Source organism: Erpetoichthys calabaricus, chromosome 13 (genome assembly GCF_900747795.2).
Source record: "Erpetoichthys calabaricus chromosome 13, fErpCal1.3, whole genome shotgun sequence".
NCBI lineage: Eukaryota > Metazoa > Chordata > Cladistia > Polypteriformes > Polypteridae > Erpetoichthys > Erpetoichthys calabaricus.
In genome coordinates, this window is record NC_041406.2 from 132,115,621 (window position 1) to 132,133,686 (window position 18,066).

The 18,066-nt window shown below is 37.6% G+C and overlaps 1 protein-coding gene across 1 annotated transcript in view; it reads left to right on the forward strand.

Moving 5' to 3' along the window:
* Positions 1 to 17,372, forward strand: part of cdh17 (cadherin 17, LI cadherin (liver-intestine)) — a 129,444-nt gene extending 112,072 nt beyond the window's left edge. Inside the window, exon 18 of the mRNA XM_028817752.2 lies at positions 16,020 to 17,372. Coding sequence (XP_028673585.1) covers positions 16,020 to 16,105 — 86 coding nt within the window. The 3' untranslated portion in view covers positions 16,106 to 17,372. The remainder of the gene's footprint in view (positions 1 to 16,019) is intronic.
* Positions 17,373 to 18,066: the final 694 nt, after the last annotated feature.

The following is an 18,066-nucleotide window of genomic DNA, read 5'->3' on the forward strand; positions in this document are numbered from 1 at the left end:
TTTGTGCAATGTTTCTCAAGCTTCAGGAAAAGTGTGCACAAGCTATTATGTGGTGCACGTACAAAGCAACTCCACCTGCGACAATAAGTACAGGTGGGTCTGTAACTGAAAACCAAGTGACGAGACAACTGAGGAAGCCACACACAAATAAAGCTGCAGGACCAGATGGAGTCAGTTCTCAAGTTCTTAAGGCCTAGGCTGACCAACTTTGTGTTGTCCTGCCACCTATTCAGTCTGTTCCTGAAGGATCCAGAAAGTGCTGCTGCTGTAGAAAGCATCCTGCATTTTTCCTTTTCCAAAAAAGGCAGGTGTCTCTTCACCTAATGACTACAGACCAGACTTGCATCTCACATCATGAAAATCTTTGAGGGGCTGGTCCTGGACTATATGAGTCCTCTTGTGGTAGATCACCTGGACTCACTTCAGTTTGCCTGTTGGATAAAGATTGAAATGGAAGATGCAATTATCTATCTACTTCACAAGGTTTATTCTCATGTGAACAAAGCTGGCAGCACTGTGAAGACATTTTTTGATTTCTCCAGTGCATTTAATACCATCCAGCCATCCCTGTTAAGGAGTAAGCGATATGCAGGTGGATGAGCCTATGGTGTCCTGTATAATGGACTATCTCTCTGGCAAACTGTAGCTTATGAGGATCAATGACTGTGTTTCTGATGTGGATTTGAGCAAAACTGGAGCACCACAAAGAACAGTCCTGTTGTCTTTTTTCTTCACTCTGTACCTCTCCGAGTATAAATATAACACCAGGTCATGACACTTGCAGAAATTCTCAGATGAATTTGGACTTATAGTGTGTATAAGTTAAGGGGATGAGACAGAGTATAGGGGTCAGGTAGAGAACTTTGTTTCTTGTTGTAGAAAGAATTTTCTACCACTTCAACAAAACCAAGAAACTAGTTATCACCACACCAAAGAACTTCTGTGTCTGGTAATTATTCATGGATGTAGAAGTGGTCCAGTCCTACAAGTTCTTGGGGGGTCCACATTAATGACAGGCTGGAATGGTCTTCCAACACAGTGGTACTATATAAAAAAGGTCAGAGCAGACTCTTTTCTTTTAATGTGGGTAATGACTTCCTTCATTCTAATAATATTCTGTAATGGCAGGTGCGATTTTCTATGCTGTGGTGTGCTGGGTTGGCATCATCACTTTAAAAGAGGCACACTTTATCAATAAATAAATTAAAAAAGCAGTCTCAGTTATGGGATGCACTCTGTACCTCCATTGAGGTAGCAGCAAAGGAGAACGGTGGGTCTCAGTAAGAACGCGCAAGGTAAAGGGTGCACACTGTCAGGGGGCATCAACCACAGAATTAAAACATTAGAAAAATCTAGATGAGAACAGGCCATTCAGCCTGACAAAGCTTGCCAGTCCTATCCACTGAATTCTTCCAAAAAAAACATCAAGTCAAGTTTTGAAAGTCCTTAATATCATATTGTCTATCACACTGCTTGGTAGTTTATTCCAAACATCAATGGTTCTCTGTGTAAAGAAAAACTTTGTAATGTTTGTGTGAAATTTACCCTTAACAAGTTTCCAATTGTGTTCTTGAGGAACTCATTTTAAAATAACAGCATCGATCCACTGTACTAATTCCCTAAACACTTCAATCATATCTCCTCTTAATCTTATTTTGCTTAAATGAAAAGGCACAGCTCTTTCAATCTTTCTTCATAATTCATTCCCTTTAGCCCTGCAATAAGGCTAGTCACTCTTCTCTGGACTTTTTCTAATGCTGCTATGTTTTTTGTAGCCTGGAGACCAAAACTGTGCACAGTACTCCACATGAGGCCTCATCAGTGCATTATAAATCTTGAGCATAACCTTCCTAGTGCCGGTTTATACTTCACACTCAGAACACGTACACGCATACATGGTGGCTGCCATACATTCCCAGCATTCATTTGACGCATCCTCTGAGCACGTCCTCAGAAATTAACGCAATGCGTGCACGAGTTGCAATACCAGGAAAAAGGCAGGGGCGCAGTGTGATCAAGTTGGAACGTGATGTCAGAGTCTCTGTTTACTATCTACATGTGACAGAAAGCTGCTTTGCGTGCTTCGATGTTTGATTAATGGTTCGATGTGGTGAAGTAAAATGCCGACATACAAATGCATTTGTGGTGCTTTTATATTCAAGCGTCGCATATTCACCAACATAATGACATGATACATTTTAAAAGTCGCACATACCATCTTTTGTGCCATCTTTTTTTTTTTTTGCACCTTCACAACAGCATCAGAATGTACGGCAGCATATTTGACACAGTGAAAAGGTCTTTTTTGTGATTAAAGTGGAAATTTCGGCTTTAATCTCGAAATGTTTACTTTAAACTCGTAGTTTATTTTATCATTAAAGCAGACTGTCATAAACATCATCTTAAAACCGAGTTAGTTGTTAATCGCTACGTGCTTCTGGGGCTTCCTCCTGAATTGACAGCAGTGGCAAGCAGCAATTGCCACACAGAACACATTATCTTTATGATATTCCAGCTCTCTGCACATTTAGAATCCTTAGATTTATACTTGATATCACTTTCATGATGAAATGCATTAAAGTATGTATGTTACATTTTATAATGTCGTTAAGTCATTAGCTTCATTTAAATAATGAATACTGTTAATAACTACACTTGTGGGGGTGGCACAGTGGCAGAGTGGTAGCACTGTTGCCTTGCAGGGAGTCACGTCCCTGGTGTTCCCTGCCTGGAGTTTGAATGTTTTCCTGGTGGGTTTCCATAGTGTGCTCTGGTTTCCTTCCAAAGACATGAAGGTTTGGGGATTTGGTGACGCTAAAATGACGCTAGTGAATTTGTATGTGTTTTGTATAACAAGGTGCAAAACAATGGTTACCCCAAAATCCTGCCCGACTACGCCAATTGTTTTGTCTTGGTAGAGTAATATATATATTGCTCTACTTTCCCCTATTGTATTATTAATATGTAGCCTTAGAATGCCTAAGCTCACAGACTTACCACTGTTTATAAGGTATTATTGTATATAACTTATCCCCACCTTCCCTTCTACATCTATAACCTCAGGCAATTAGATGTAGTACAAAAGACAAGCAGAAGTTAAGTTACACATAAAATAATGTATTATTGATAATGTTCAGAAATAATAACAAAATGCAAAGTATATTTGAATATTGGCAACCATACAACCTGATTAAATGATGATATGTAGTTCAGGTGGCACACAGACTTGTAGGTACTTAAATGTCTGTAGTTAAGGCATCATTGGTGCTCAGCTTTCAGCCACATGTCTGTTCAAAATGGCTTCTGAGTTGTGCTCTTCATTGCATTGTATTCATCATCACAGATTAGCAATAGAGATGCTTCTTTCAGATGTTGGTTAGTAAGAGAGAGAGAGTGTGAGCTTAAACAAGTAAATATATAGATTTTCTGTCCAACCCCTACAGCCAATAGGGCGTTGTAGTACTTAAAGGCCTCTGAGACAAGCCAATTCCAAGCAGCCATACCTCAGACCAATGGGGGAATACAACATCTTAATACCTGCCACCCCAAGACCATATGTCTTTAAGTCTTTCTTGCGGGGGTAGAAATGTATTAAGCAAAGAAACACTAACCAAACCGGTTTAAGGCACATCTTCCCCCAAATCCTGTCGTAAAATTCAAAGAGGCTCAGCCGTAAAAGGGGGGGCAAATACGAATGCCTCTCACCAAAGTAACACTAAATTACATTGCTTTGCCTAAAAATCAAATAAAGACATACAAAATATTCATCAAGTTATATGTAAAATCTCACATCACAACAGTATGCTTGTGTTCACTTTGTGATGAGTTGATGCCCCGTCCAGGGATTGTTTTTGTCTTACGCCCGATGCTTGCTGGAATGGGCACATCCCTGGATGGACGGATGTCATTATTAAACATCCTTTTCAGAGTTACAGTATTGTGACAAGGTGTCCTCAGAATTTAATGGATGTTTCAGGCAATTCACAACACAGCGAAGCTGAACATTTTCTCACAGTGATGATATCTCTCCCTGGCACCTCGTGGAATCTTCCAGATTTACATAAAGTACGTGTGCAAGTATAAACAGTACAATGCTTGCATAGTAGTAGCATCTGCTGGAGTACGCGTCACGTCACGTGAAGTATAAAACCAACCTTAGACTTCTGTTCTACACAACTAACTATATCACCTAACATTCTGTTTGCCTTCTTAAAGGCTTCTGTACTTTGTCTCACAGTGAATAGTGTTGAATCCACTACGACTCCCTAAATCCTTCTTCATAAGGTATATTTTCGATTTTCAGACCTCCCATTGTGTATTCAAACCTAACATTCTTTCTTCCTACATGTAATATGTTACATTTTCTGACATTAAATTTCATCTGCCACAAATCTGCCCAAGCCTGTATGTTGTCCAAGTTCCTTGAAAATGATTCAATGGATTCCAGATTTCTTGCCAATTCACCTATCTTGGTACTATCAGCAAACTTAACCAGCTTTTAACTTATATTCCTATCCAAATCATTTCCTGTATATACAGTATAATAAAATTAGCAAAGGTCCTAGCACTGACCCCTATGGAACACCATTCTTAATGTCAGCCAGTTCCAGCAACGTGCAGTGAGGTTTATGGCTGGTGAGGCACTGCTCCTTCAGAGTGACATATACAAATATATTAACCCAACAGAGTAGTGTTGTGAATTTCCCCTTGGGATTAATAACATATCTATCTATCTATCTATCTATCTATCTATCTATCTATCTATCTATCTATCTATCTATCTATCTATCTATCTATCTATCTATCTATCTATCTATCTATCTATCTATCTATCTATCTATCTAATTCATTAATCAATTGGCAGAATGCACATTCACTACTGGTTATGTTTCATATCAGCATTCTTTACACACACATAGGTAAGGGACATATTTGGCTAAGAAAGAACGTTACATTTATAGCGACGAGACAGAGCGGAGAGAGCACATTTGCTCTGCACCCTCCATGTGTTCTAAATTTGCCATTGCAATTCCACAATTCATACTTATTTGATACAAATGAAAGTACAGACTGTTCAAAAAAAGGATAATAAGAAAAACAAAGGAAAATTTTATTTAAGGTCAAAATATAGTTTTGAAATATTGGATTGCTTTTTTCTTAGTCTGATCCTATTTTTTATAAAATTGAAAACCATTTACCTATATTTGTAAAAGAAGTCCATGCGCAGAGAAGTTCTTTCTCAACGAAAATCTCTGTCACTTTCTTGTAAAAGTCCTCCTTATTTTCCTTTAGTTTTAAAAATCTTAATCTCCCATTTTGGCAGTCAGTTGGAGCAAAAAATAAACGGACCGCTGCAGTGCACTTGACTTTCTGATATCGCTAACTTATTGGCACCTCTGCATAGTAGAACAGCAACAACGAGCACCTGCTGGGCTCACATGAGACCCCTTCAGTGCGGCACGGTACTGTCTGCCTCACCTTGTGCCTTTTCATTGCGGTTTTATGTCCAATCAGCAAGACACACTTTCATTAAAGATATTAGCCAGACTGTTGAAAGTCAGGGTGTATAATAAACGTGTCTGCAAACATTACATTGGTGACATACAGAGAGACAGCAACAGTCACGAGCCAATTGCATGCATCAACCTAGTGTGTAGTGTGTGAAGGATAGCGCTGTCTGGGGTGAGATGAAGCTCGTTGCTGCTGCACCTTGCATTTCTCCCCTGCATTTGAACAGAAAATGCGCCAATCAAATTCAGCGATTTTGACTACAAAAATGATCAAAATTATTGGAACCATACAGAAAACAAATTTATAACACAGACCAGTGGACAAATTTATTTTGTTATTATTATTAGTTTTTTTACTTTTCATGATGAAACTGACCGAACGTCCCTGGCCACTTCTGAAAAGGTTCCTCGCAACATAATCCTCTGCTTATTGTGTCTGAGACAATTTTGAACACAACTACAAACATCACCCTGATCTTCCACTTCTTTTAGTTTGATGCCCAACCTATTATCCTATCATGTGGTGGCACTTTATCAAATGTTTTCTGAAAGTCAAGATAAATAATATCATATGCTCCACTTTGATCATACCATTTTGTTGCTTCCTCATAGAATTCCAACATGTTAGTAAAACATGACCACCCTCTTCTCAACCCATGCTGACTGTTCAGTAAAACTCCTGTTCTTGCCATGTGTTGCTCAATCTTATCCTTAATAATTCCTTCCATTAATTTACCTGTGATGCATGTTAATCTTACTGGCCTGCAGTTGCTTAGATCTGTCCGGTCACCTTTTTTATATAATGAGATATTTACTACTTTCCAATCCTTCAGAATTTCCCCATGCACAGTGACTTCCCAAACATATGTGGCATCGGTTTTATACATGTACTCTCTAACCTCTATCAGAACTCGAGAGTAAATATTATCTAGTCCTGGAGATTGGAAGTGTCAAACTGTTTTCAGGTCCTTGTGGAGCTGGACAATGTCTCTGAAAATTCTGAAGTGGTAGGAAGACATGAGGAGCACCAACGGGCCACCTCAAAACCAGTCCCCAGAAAGAGAAAGAGAGGTAGTTATAGCTGGGGACGCAATCATTAGGGGGATTGAAGTGCAGGTTTGCTCCGGAGACAGTGAGTCTCGCATGGTGTGTTGCTTTCTGGGTGCACAGGTAGGAGACCTCCTTGGAAGGGTTGATAGGCTCTTGGCCAAAGTGGGTCAGGATCCAGTTGTCTTTGTACATGTAAGAACAAATGACATACATAAGGGTACATAGTCTGTCAGTTCTCTAATCCAAATTTAAAGAATTAGGTGCCAGGCTGAGGAACAGAACTGCCAAGGTAGACTTCTCCGAAGTTCTGTCTGCACCAGGTTAGACTGAGAAGATTAGAAGGCTTAACATGTCGATCAAATCATAGTGTTGGAATGTAGCAAACATATCTCATTATGACTCCCTCACTTGTTCAGCACACTAGTAAATAATCAGTGGAAAATTACTTTTTTGTCATACTTTTAACTCAAATTAAGGCCTCTAGGTTGAGGTTGGGCACAAGCGCTGATACAGCACGTTGTTGCACCCACCACACGACAAACCCCCTATGATGGGTGACACCTAAGCACCACATGGGAATGGTATGAGGTTTTTTTTTTGTTTGTTTGTTTACAGTGGCTGTTTAAAGGCCTTGCTCAAAGGCCCAACAGAGTAGAGTCACATCTGATGTTAACAGGATTTGAACTGGCAACCTTCCAATTGCTGGCACAGATTTCCTAGCCTCAGAGCCACCAATCTTGAGGTTGATGCTTTTATTGCATTTGTGGAAAGTTTGTAGTGAAAACAAAACCGAGATAGATAGAAATCTGATTATGCCTACTTTGGAATAAAACTAGGTGAACAGGACAAACAGTGGGCCCTGCTCGATTTGTGTTAAGGAATTAAGACAATGTAAAAAAAGGTAATAAAAAGGCACATGCTTTTGGTATTTCGATAATATGAAGGGAACCCTAATGTCATAGTGATGATTGTTATTTCTCTTATTGCAAAATTCAAGAATATAGCAAAAAGAATCAGAAAGAAATTGTTCATCCGAATCTTTTATAAGCAATAAGACCTGTAGGACATGGATCTGATGAACCAGTACATACTCCATTTAAAAGTTTAGATTCTGTAGAAAATCATTCAGAAGGAGAAAGTACTTCAGGTGATGGTGAAGAATTTGCCCTAACATGTTCCCTGCCTTGTGCCCTTTGTTGGCTGGGATTGGCTCCAGCAGACCCCCGTGACCCTGTGTTCGGATGCAGCGGGTTGGAAAATGGATGGATGGATGGATGTTCAAGCAATCAGCCACAGCCATTCATGCAGGTTGAAATTAATGATTTAGTAAGAGATATAGGCCTTCCCAAAGATGGTGCAGAGCTGTTGGGGTCCGATTTTTAAAGATAAATACTTATTATAGTAAAACATAACTTCTCTTGGTATCAAAATTAAGAGAAAAGCCAAGCAAAATGACACCTTTTATTGGCTAACTAGAAAGATTACAATATGCAAGCTTTCGAGGCAACTCAGGCCCCTTCTTCAGGCAAGATGTAATACCTGATGTATTGCCTGAAGAAGGGGCCTGAGTTGCCTCGAAAGCTTGCATATTGTAATCTTTCTAGTTAGCCAATAAAAGGTGTCATTTTGCTTGGCTTTTCTCTACATTCATAATGGCTAACACGGTACAACACCCTAGTACTATCAAAATTAAGAAAAGTTTGCAGCTTATTTCATAAAGAGGGATCTTTGAGTTACTGCCCTGATGTAGGTGGCCTTGTGCAGGAACTTGGCAGAGATTACAATGCAGAAGAATAGAGACTATTTAGATATTCATCTAAAAGAAACCTAAAGGAGCACTTCTTCATAATGGTAATAAATACCTGCCAATTAAGTGTTGTTCATTCTGTGCACTTGAAAGAAACCTATAAGATCTTCAAAAATCTTATTCAGAAAATTAACTACAATGAGCACCATTGGTTCATACATGCTGACCTGAAAGTTTTGTGTATCTTAATGAGTTAGCAGTCAGGGCATACAAATGTCCCATGTTTTCTCTGTGAGTAGTATAGCAAAGCCAAAAATTTACACTGGATTCAGAAGAAATAGCCAGCCTGAAAAATCCCACAGCTTGGTGCTAAAAACCTCATCAGACCTAGCTTGGTGGATCCATATAAAGTGTTGTTGCCACATCTTTCAAATTAAGTTTGGTTTAATGAAGCAGTTTGTCAATTCCCTACTTCAAAAGATCAAGCCAGTTTTATGTATTTGTGCCAAAGGTTTTTGGGTTTGTTTAAGGCTAAATTAAAAGAGGGCTTTTTTGACATATCTGATACTAGAAAATTGATTTGTTATGCACAATTTGATGGTGTGATGAGTGACCTGGAATGTAATTTGTAAGTTATTAGGTAACGATGAAGATCCAAGTTATAAAGAAATTGTGAAAAAATTGTTAGTTAAGTTTAAGGAATTGGGCTGCAACATGAGTTTCAAAGTTTACTTTTGGATTTGCATTTGAAATTTTTACTGAAAGTCTTGGAGCAATGAGTGAAGTGCAGGGTTAAAGATTCCATCAGGATATCAAGGACATGAAAAGAAGGAACCAGGAACACTAGGATGTCTGTATAATTCCAGAATACTGCTGGATGATTCCTCAGGACGCACCAGAAAAAGTTTACAAATGACAGTCCACCAAGCAAAGTTTTGGCTTAAAAAACCTAGTGGAAAAAAGTGATACACAGATATACAGTACATAAGTCAAATAATATGTTCAGTTGTTTGTTTTACATTTATGTTTGACTGACTAAATCATTTTCAAGTTACATTGATATTTGACAATATTGCATACATGAATTGTGTAATTTGTTAACTTTTATAAAAAAAATGATATCCAGTTTTGTATTTAAAGGAGACATGATGGAAATATGTTCATGATTGAAAGTTAAATAACTATTCATAAGTAAAACAATTTAAGAATTTAATTTCACAGACTTGTGTAATTTGGAGCAAAGAAGTCTAGACAAAATGCATTTGAATGTTACATTTGTTATGATGGAAGAATATTTTTTATCAGACATGAATAGCTGAATACCTATTTTTAATCTCTTTGTAAAGTAATGAATGGATAAATAACAACTGATAAAATGTCCACTTACACAGTATGTAAAATTAAGTAGTTCTTGAACTGTTGGGAAAACTTGAGTGTTTAAAAATCAATCTTTTAGTGAATTTCCTCAGTTGGCAGTTCTACAGAACAGCTTACACTTAAAAGAAGAGCTGTTCAACCTATCCTGCCAAAAGCTAATTTCCACAAATCCACAGTGGTGGCCTGCATCACCAGAACAATTAATTTCTTATGGTTCGGTCTGTTTGTAGAGAAGGAGTGGGAACTAGTAATTTAGTTTAATCTTGCGATATGCACTGTCCAAAATTAAACATGAAGAAATATTAACCACTGATATGATAACTATGATAAAAATGTAGAGACTGTAGGTAGTGATAAACATTGCAAACAAAATATCCATCCATCCATTATCCAACACGCTATATCCTAACTACAGGGTCACAGGGGTCTGCTGGAGCCAATCCCAGCCAACACAGGGCGCAAGGCAGGAAACAAACCCCAGGCAGGGCGCCAGCCCACCGCTGGGCACACACACACACACCCACACACCAAGCACACACTAGGGACAATTTAGGATCGCCAATGCATCTAACCTGCATGTCTTTGGACTGTGGGAGGAAACCAGAGCACCTGGAGGAAACCCACGCAGACACAGGGAGAACATGCAAACTCCACGCAGGGAGGACCCGGGAAGCGAACCCAGGTCTCCTAACTGCAAGGGAGCAGCGCTACCCACTCCACCACTCTGCCGCCCAGCCGTTGGATGTGTGGCAATGAATTGTTCTACAAGCTGTCATGTAAAGTTTGCATGAGATACAGTTTTGCCAGCTTTTTTTTTGTATAACAGAAATGCATTCCAAATGCACTATTCCACCAGTTGATGAAATATCTTTTTGTAGCATTTCTTTTGTTGCCTCCGCATAACAGGATAGAAAGTCAATTCTTGATCCACACTATTTACACCGCCTATCGTGCTATTGTAGTCAACTACAGGACAAGGTTTCATAACCTGCTTGTTGCCTTTTACCTATACAGTGACTGTAGCTACATTATGCATTATGCTAAGAAGACAAACATTTTTCTTGTCCTTCCATTTCAGTGCAAGCACTTTACCCTTTTGCCAAGCTATTGGCACACCTTGCTGTAATTTAGCTCTGCCAAAGTCTTCAGGAATGCCACAATGGTTAGGATGCACTGTTCCATATGTGCCAGTCTTTCTTTGCAGCAAGATGTCAAATAGCTCTGGTGAAGTAAAAAAAATTGTCCATGGTTACACAGTAACCTTGGTCCAACAGAGCATCTATCAAAGTCAGCATTGATGACATAGTAATGCCGTACTGATTGCATTTCGGATCAAACATTGTCCCTTCCTCTGTGTACAGAACTGAATTCCAAATGCATCGCATTTTAGATTTACAAAGCTCATAAAGCTTTATGCCAAATCTTGCTCATTTTGACATGATGTACTGTATCTATGACAGTCTGCTCTTATAAGCCATGAGACTTTCATCGATTCTGACATCTCTGTCCAGAATATAAATGCTCCGCTCTACTCTTCTTTATTTTGGGTATTTTCATCAAAGTCTTCATTGTTGGTAAAGTGCATAAAGTTCATAATTAATAATAAAATAATAATACATTTTATTTATATAGCGCCTTTCCCATGCTCAAGGCACTTACAGAATATAATAAAGAACGGCAGAATATACAGTATATAGCATTGTACAAACCAGATAAATAAATAAAGAAGATTAAGACAGTAAATTCTGAAAAAAAACAGACAACATAATTGATGGTCTAGCACACACACACAGGTTACATTAGCATCTTGACAGAGAAGTAAACTGAGAGAAAGGTAATAAAGTCAAGTAGAGCTAAAAGCCTTCCTGAACAGATGAGTTTTGAGTTGTTTTTAAAAAGAATTCATGGAGTCAGCTGACCTGATTAATTTTGGTAATTAGTGAAAAAGAAGACTCAGACATAAAAAAGAATGGCAGCACTGACAGCACTTTTACAGGCCGAGGGATTCTCAGTTCTAATGCTTATGCAAGACACGTACAGTTGCCCAAGTAACGTTCAGGTCTAGCACTAAGGAGGCTAAACACTTTGCTTTGTTTTTTCACCAAGATTCCCGGGTGGTCTTAGAACCTAAAGTTTTGAAATCAACTTCTTTTAAATCGATGAAAAAGAGGGCAATGAAAATTACGGAAGTTAAAAAAAAATTCAGAGAGAAGGAAATAATAACATCTAAAGCAAACAAAAGAGAGATGGAAATAGAGGACCACAAAGATGAGGTGGGACGGCAGGATCAAAACATTTGAAAAAGGGAGCTGGCACTTTAAGAGAGCATAGATTACAAATTGGACAAAGCCCAATAAACTGCATTTCAATTGAATTGTACAAGTCCTATGGACAACTTTTATTGGATAAATTGGGGATTAAAGTTTTTGGAGGAATTTTTGACTTCTTCCACACTGAGCTAGAATTTGGTATTTAAAGAATGGTGTAGATCTAACTGAAATACTGAAATGCTTTTTGTCTGCATCAAATAGATGTGCCTACAGCACAGAGATTGGTTTTTAAAATGAAACCTGGTTAAAGAAACAGCATAAAAAGAAGTGTTACATGAAACAGTGGTGAACAGAGAGACATCTTATCTTTGAGGACTGAATTTTTAGCTAAGGGTGAAAGAAAAACAACAGACAAAGACACTGAAAATTTAGAGAAGTGGAACCCTGACTCTTCAAAAGCATACTGAGTATACAAATGTCTAAAGAAAATTAGACTAGCGTGATGTGACAGGAAGTATACAAAACACAGTATTCATACATACCTTTTCTGATGCCATTTTCCTTTTACTGGGTCATGTGGTACTGGATCTTATTTGGCAAATATTCGCAGAAACACAGTCATTCACTTAATCACAATGGGATGATTTCGAATCAACAGCTAACTAGATACATCTTTGAATTGAAAGGAGCACATACAGAGAGGACATGCATACTCCAAACTAGGAATCAAACCCAGATCGACAAAGCAATAAGGCAGTAGCGAAAATAGTGTTATGTAACAAAAAAATAAAGATAATTATGAAACAGACATCCTATTGCAAATTCTGCACCAAATACTAAGTAGTGATTGGTGTGTCAGAAATACACACTGAAACAAATGTGACTGCTAACATGGAAAACAAGACAATAGCTATTTATACTTTATTATTTAATGGCAGTTTAAAATGATAAATTCATTATTTGATAGTGCCGTTCATACACGGCTCAAAGTTCTTTATACAAAGTACAACATACTTTTGTCAAAACATTTAAAAAATGCCCTTAGATTAAGACAGTAGCATGAGTGGGTTAAGTCTTTTCTCCAAGCTTTTGTTTCCACTTCATTGTGAAAAAGTGAAAGGTAGTGATGCTGAAGTGCAGGATAATTGAGAACATCTTGGTACTTCAATGTCATTGTTCCTTTGTAAAAGTGACAATGACAATAAAGATCTATCTATGCTACTTAATCTTCTAGCTTCAGGGAAATGACAGAAAATTGAGCGACAAATGCTTTCAGAGTAGAAAATGATAGTAATGGTAGATAGAAAAATTAAATGAAAGTATTGGAGGGTGGAGATACATACAATACTGTGCAAAAGGTTTAGGCAGGTGTGAAAAAATGCTGTAAACAAAGAATGCTTTCAGAAATATAAATAATGATTGTTTATTATCATCAATTTACAAAATGCAAAGTGAGCGAACAAAAGAAAAATCTAAATCAAATCAATATTTGGTGTTACTACCTTTTGCCTTCAAACCAGCATCAATTCTTATAGGTCCACTTGCAAAGTCAGGAATTTTGTAGGATTATAGTCAGGTGTCTGATCAACCAATTACACCAAACAAGTGCTAAAGATCATCAATGTCACACGTAGGTTGAAACACAGTCATTAACTGAAACAGAAACAGCTGTGTAGGAGGCTTAAAACTGGGTGAGGAACAGCCAAACTCTGCTACCAAGGTGAGGTTGTGGAAGACAGTTTCATGTCATGGCAAGATTGAGCACAGCAACAAGACACAAGGTAGTTCTACTGCATCAGCAAGGTCTCTCCCAGACAAAGATTTCAAAGCAGACTGGGGTTTCAAGATGTGCTGTTCAACCTCTTTTGAAGAAGCACAAACAACAGGCAACGTTGAGGATCGTAGACGCAGTGGTCGGCCAAGGAAACGTAGGGCAGCAGATGAAAGACATCAAGCTTATTACCCTTCGAAATTGGAAGATGTCCAGCAGTGCCATCAGCTCAGAACTGGCAGAAACCAGTGGGACCCAGGTACACCCATCTACTGTCCAGAGAAGTCTGGCCAGAAGTGGTCTTCATGGAAGAGTTGCAGCCAAAAAGCCATACCTCTGACATGGAAACAAAGCCAAGCGACTCAAGTATGCACGAAAACATAGGAACTGGGGTGCAGAAAAATGGCAGCAGGTGCTCTGGACTGATGAGTCAAAATTTGAAATATTTGGCTGTAGCAGAAGGCAGTTTGTTTGTCAAAGGGCTGGAGAGCGGTACAATAATGAGTGTCTGCAGGCAACAGTGAAGCATGGTGGAGGTTCCTTGAACATTTGGGGCTGCATTTCTGCAAATGGAGTTGGAGATTTGGTCAGGATTAATGGTGTTCTCAATGCTGAAAAAGACAGGCAGACACTTATCCATCATGCAATACCATCAGGGAGGCGTATGATTGGCCCCAAATTTATTCTGCAGCAGGACAACGACCCCAAACATACAGCCAAAGTCATAAAGAACTATCTTCAGCGTTAAGAAGAACAAGAAGTCCTGGAAGTGATGGTATGGCCCCCACAGTGCCCTGATCTCAACATCATCGAGTGTGTCTGGGATTACATGAAGAGACAGAAGGATGTGAGGAAGCCTACATCCACAGAAGATCTGTGGTTAGTTCTCCAAGATGTTTGGAACAACCTACCAGCCAAGTTCCTTCAAAAACTGTGCGCAAGTGTACCTAGAAGAACTGATGCTGTTTTGAAGGCAAAGGGTGGTTACACCAAATATTGATTTGATTTAGATTTCTCTTTTGTTCATTCACTGCATTTTGTTGATTGATGAAAATAAATGATTAACACTTCCATTTTTGAAAGCATTCTTTGTTTACAGCATTTTTTCATACCTGCCTAAAACTTTTGCACAGTACTGTATATAATGGGTCAGAAATAGAAAATGACACAAGGACTCTAGCATGAAATTTAACTATTAAACAGAATATGAAAAATCTTACTTTATGAAGAAAAATCCTATTTGGAAATTGAATAATAGTTGCATGTAGGCAATATTTACTAAAAATATCTTGCAAATAATTTCAGTTAAAGTTTCAAAGACAGCTTATATAAGTCAAGGATAGTCATCAATGGTAGTTGCATTGAGTTACATCTTACAGCTACTTATAACATAAGACTACAGGCTTGCAAATATACATGTCATCTTAAGAAGAAGGCTTCATTTTTATTTCACTATATATTTTACAGCTTTATCTTACAAGAAGGGAAGGCAGTATGGTGGATTACTCACAGCACCACAAAACTGGGTTCAAATCAAGAGTTAATTCTGCCTGTGTAGAGCTTAAACTTTCCTGAAATGTCTACCAGAATTCTTCTCTGGTTGTTCTTTTTACCCCCCGCCCCAAAAGACAGATTTAGCTACATTAGTGCAGTGCAAGTGAGTGTTGGTGGATATATAAGTGTGCCCTCAAATGGACTGTTGCTCTGTCCAGATCTGGCTCTAGTCATGCAAACCAATCCTGCCTTGATTGACTGCAGCTCCCCACAACTCTGAATCTACATTAAGCAGGTTCAGTACATAGAGTAATTTTATAAGTGCCGTTTTACATATAAATAATTCATCAGTCTGATTGGTTCATGGTGTCAGCAGAAAAGCAGCATAATATTCCTTAAGAAAGTATGAAACTTTACACAGTCACGTACCATTGGATTTAGAAAGAGACAAACTAAATTATAATTAGGCAAGAAAAGCATGTGCAAACATAAATAAGTATCTGATTCCTTTTCTTATTTGTTTAATCTAGTTCAATTTATTGAAGCAATTGAGAAATCAATAGACCTAACACCATTTCTTTGGACTGTGAGTGGAATGACTTGCAAACATGATAAGCTTGTAACCTTATCATTGTCCATGCTTTATAATAATATCTATCCTAGACCTAGTTTTTTGTTTTATTTATTGACATATTGCTCAAGGATTTTATGATATACTGTAATCAGAATCAGTGTGTGTGCATTCTAATGGTTTGTTCATTATTTAATTTCAAATCAAATCTAATTTAAACTTTTTGCAGGTGCTATCTTGATTGCTGTGTTCTGTCATCTGAAAAAACAGAAGTCAGGAAGTGAAGAAAGAAATATGAAGAAAACATATTATTGAAAGTGGACTAATGCTGAAAAAATATCCTGTTTATATAAACCTTTATCTACATAAGTGCTGATAGAGTGATTAGATCAAATGTAGGTTTTTGTCTATTTTTAGGACTATAGTTTTGTTTTTTATGATAATGCTTCACCCAAACAACTCCATATTGGCCTGGATAAAGCCTATATAGTGGAACATGCTGTTACTGAAATGTGTTAACTGAAGGGTCAGAGAGAAAACAATAAAAGTAACAAAGAAAACTGTATCGAAAAACAAAGTAATAGTGTAATGCCCAGTCAGGTGTATTGTAGTGTTGTAGTGGAAAGAAAATTACTAGGCAAAAAGAATTATGAGATGCTTGTTCATGTGGTTATAATAAAATGATTCTGAGCAACAGATACTCCTCAAGTAGTGAAGCCTCGAGCTTCATCAGGACATGTTAATGCTTTTGTAGGTATAAAAATATACTACACAGCTTCCAACAGATATGGCAATACTTTTAATGTTACTTTTGAGTATGACATATCATATCATACAAGGAATCTTGCTCTATAAATTCCTCCTCATCTGAAAAGGCAACAAACAGATATTGATTTGGCAAAGATGGATTCAAGTCTAATTCATTACAGGTCTCCTACTTAGAAATATATTTCAATACTCATGTTTTATAATCTGGACATATTCTTATTTATTATGATTAATTTGTAAATGTGAAAAGCTTTGCTCATTACAATCACTTAAAAAACAATAAAGGATATGCACTTCAGTGTTTGATGGTAACATACACACAATGTGGAAGACTTCAAAATTAAAAGCAAGAAGCCACCAATCTAAAATTGTAAATGGACTTGAGGGGTTGTCACTATAAACCAGATATCCATGTCTGCAGGGGAATGTGGCATTAAAGTAGGAGGAATTTGAAGCGTTTAACATTATAAAGTAGCTTTTGTGATGTACAACAAAGTGTATATCTATTTTATGAAAGGAGACCGATCATTTTTATCCTGTTAACCACATGGTCTGTCACTTCCTAAAATTGAATAAACAATTCCCTTAAGTACTGAATCTGCCTGAAGAGTGTGATATTGAAGACACTTATATGTTTTTTATGGACTCGGAAGTTTTTACTTTGCTACATTTTTCACAAGTAGACAACTCAAATATTTTATATGTTTATGATTCTCTATATTTGCTATTGTACAAATATTTTCTGTAAGAAAAAATAAAGTGTTGCGGAAATATTGGCTTGGATTATTGTTAATAAATGACTTTTTTATCAAGTTTTTTTGAGATTACCACAGATTAAAGTGGGGTTTAAGAGGGCTGAGAATGTTATATATGATGTAGCCTGCGGGATCAACCAATGAATATTGGACATTATTCTCACATAGCTTTCCAAATTGGAGATGCATTGATGTGATTTGAAATGGAACATGAACGTTTTACATTTAATCACTACTAACACAATCAAATTTTGGTTTGTTCAGTGTGTAATTCATTATAATGTATTTTATAAAGTTTTTAAAGTATTAAAAAAAATAAGTTGTTGGTAGAACTTCTTTGTTGTCTCCCATTAGCTGACCCACAAGAGTGAAAGGAAGTGAAAGGAGCATGCAGAATAGAAGTCAAATACAAGTTAAGAACCAAAAAAGCAGTAAGATTTGAGCACCAAACCCTATCTGCAGAATCAGAATTTTGGTCAAAATAGACTTTGCAAGGAGGTGTAACAAGCTATGGTTTTTGCCCACTTACTAACACAAAACATGAGTTTTCCATTTTGAATCATGTATATGGATAATTTACATTGCACACCTTTGTCCTTAATGAGAGGTCACAGGATAACGTCACACGTCATAATGCCACCCCATTGTGCTTCTAGCAACAGATGTCATTTCTATTAACAACCTGGCCAGGGCCATCAAAGAAAGACCACGAATCCGAGATAACACAGCAGAATATTAGTTTGAAATAAAATC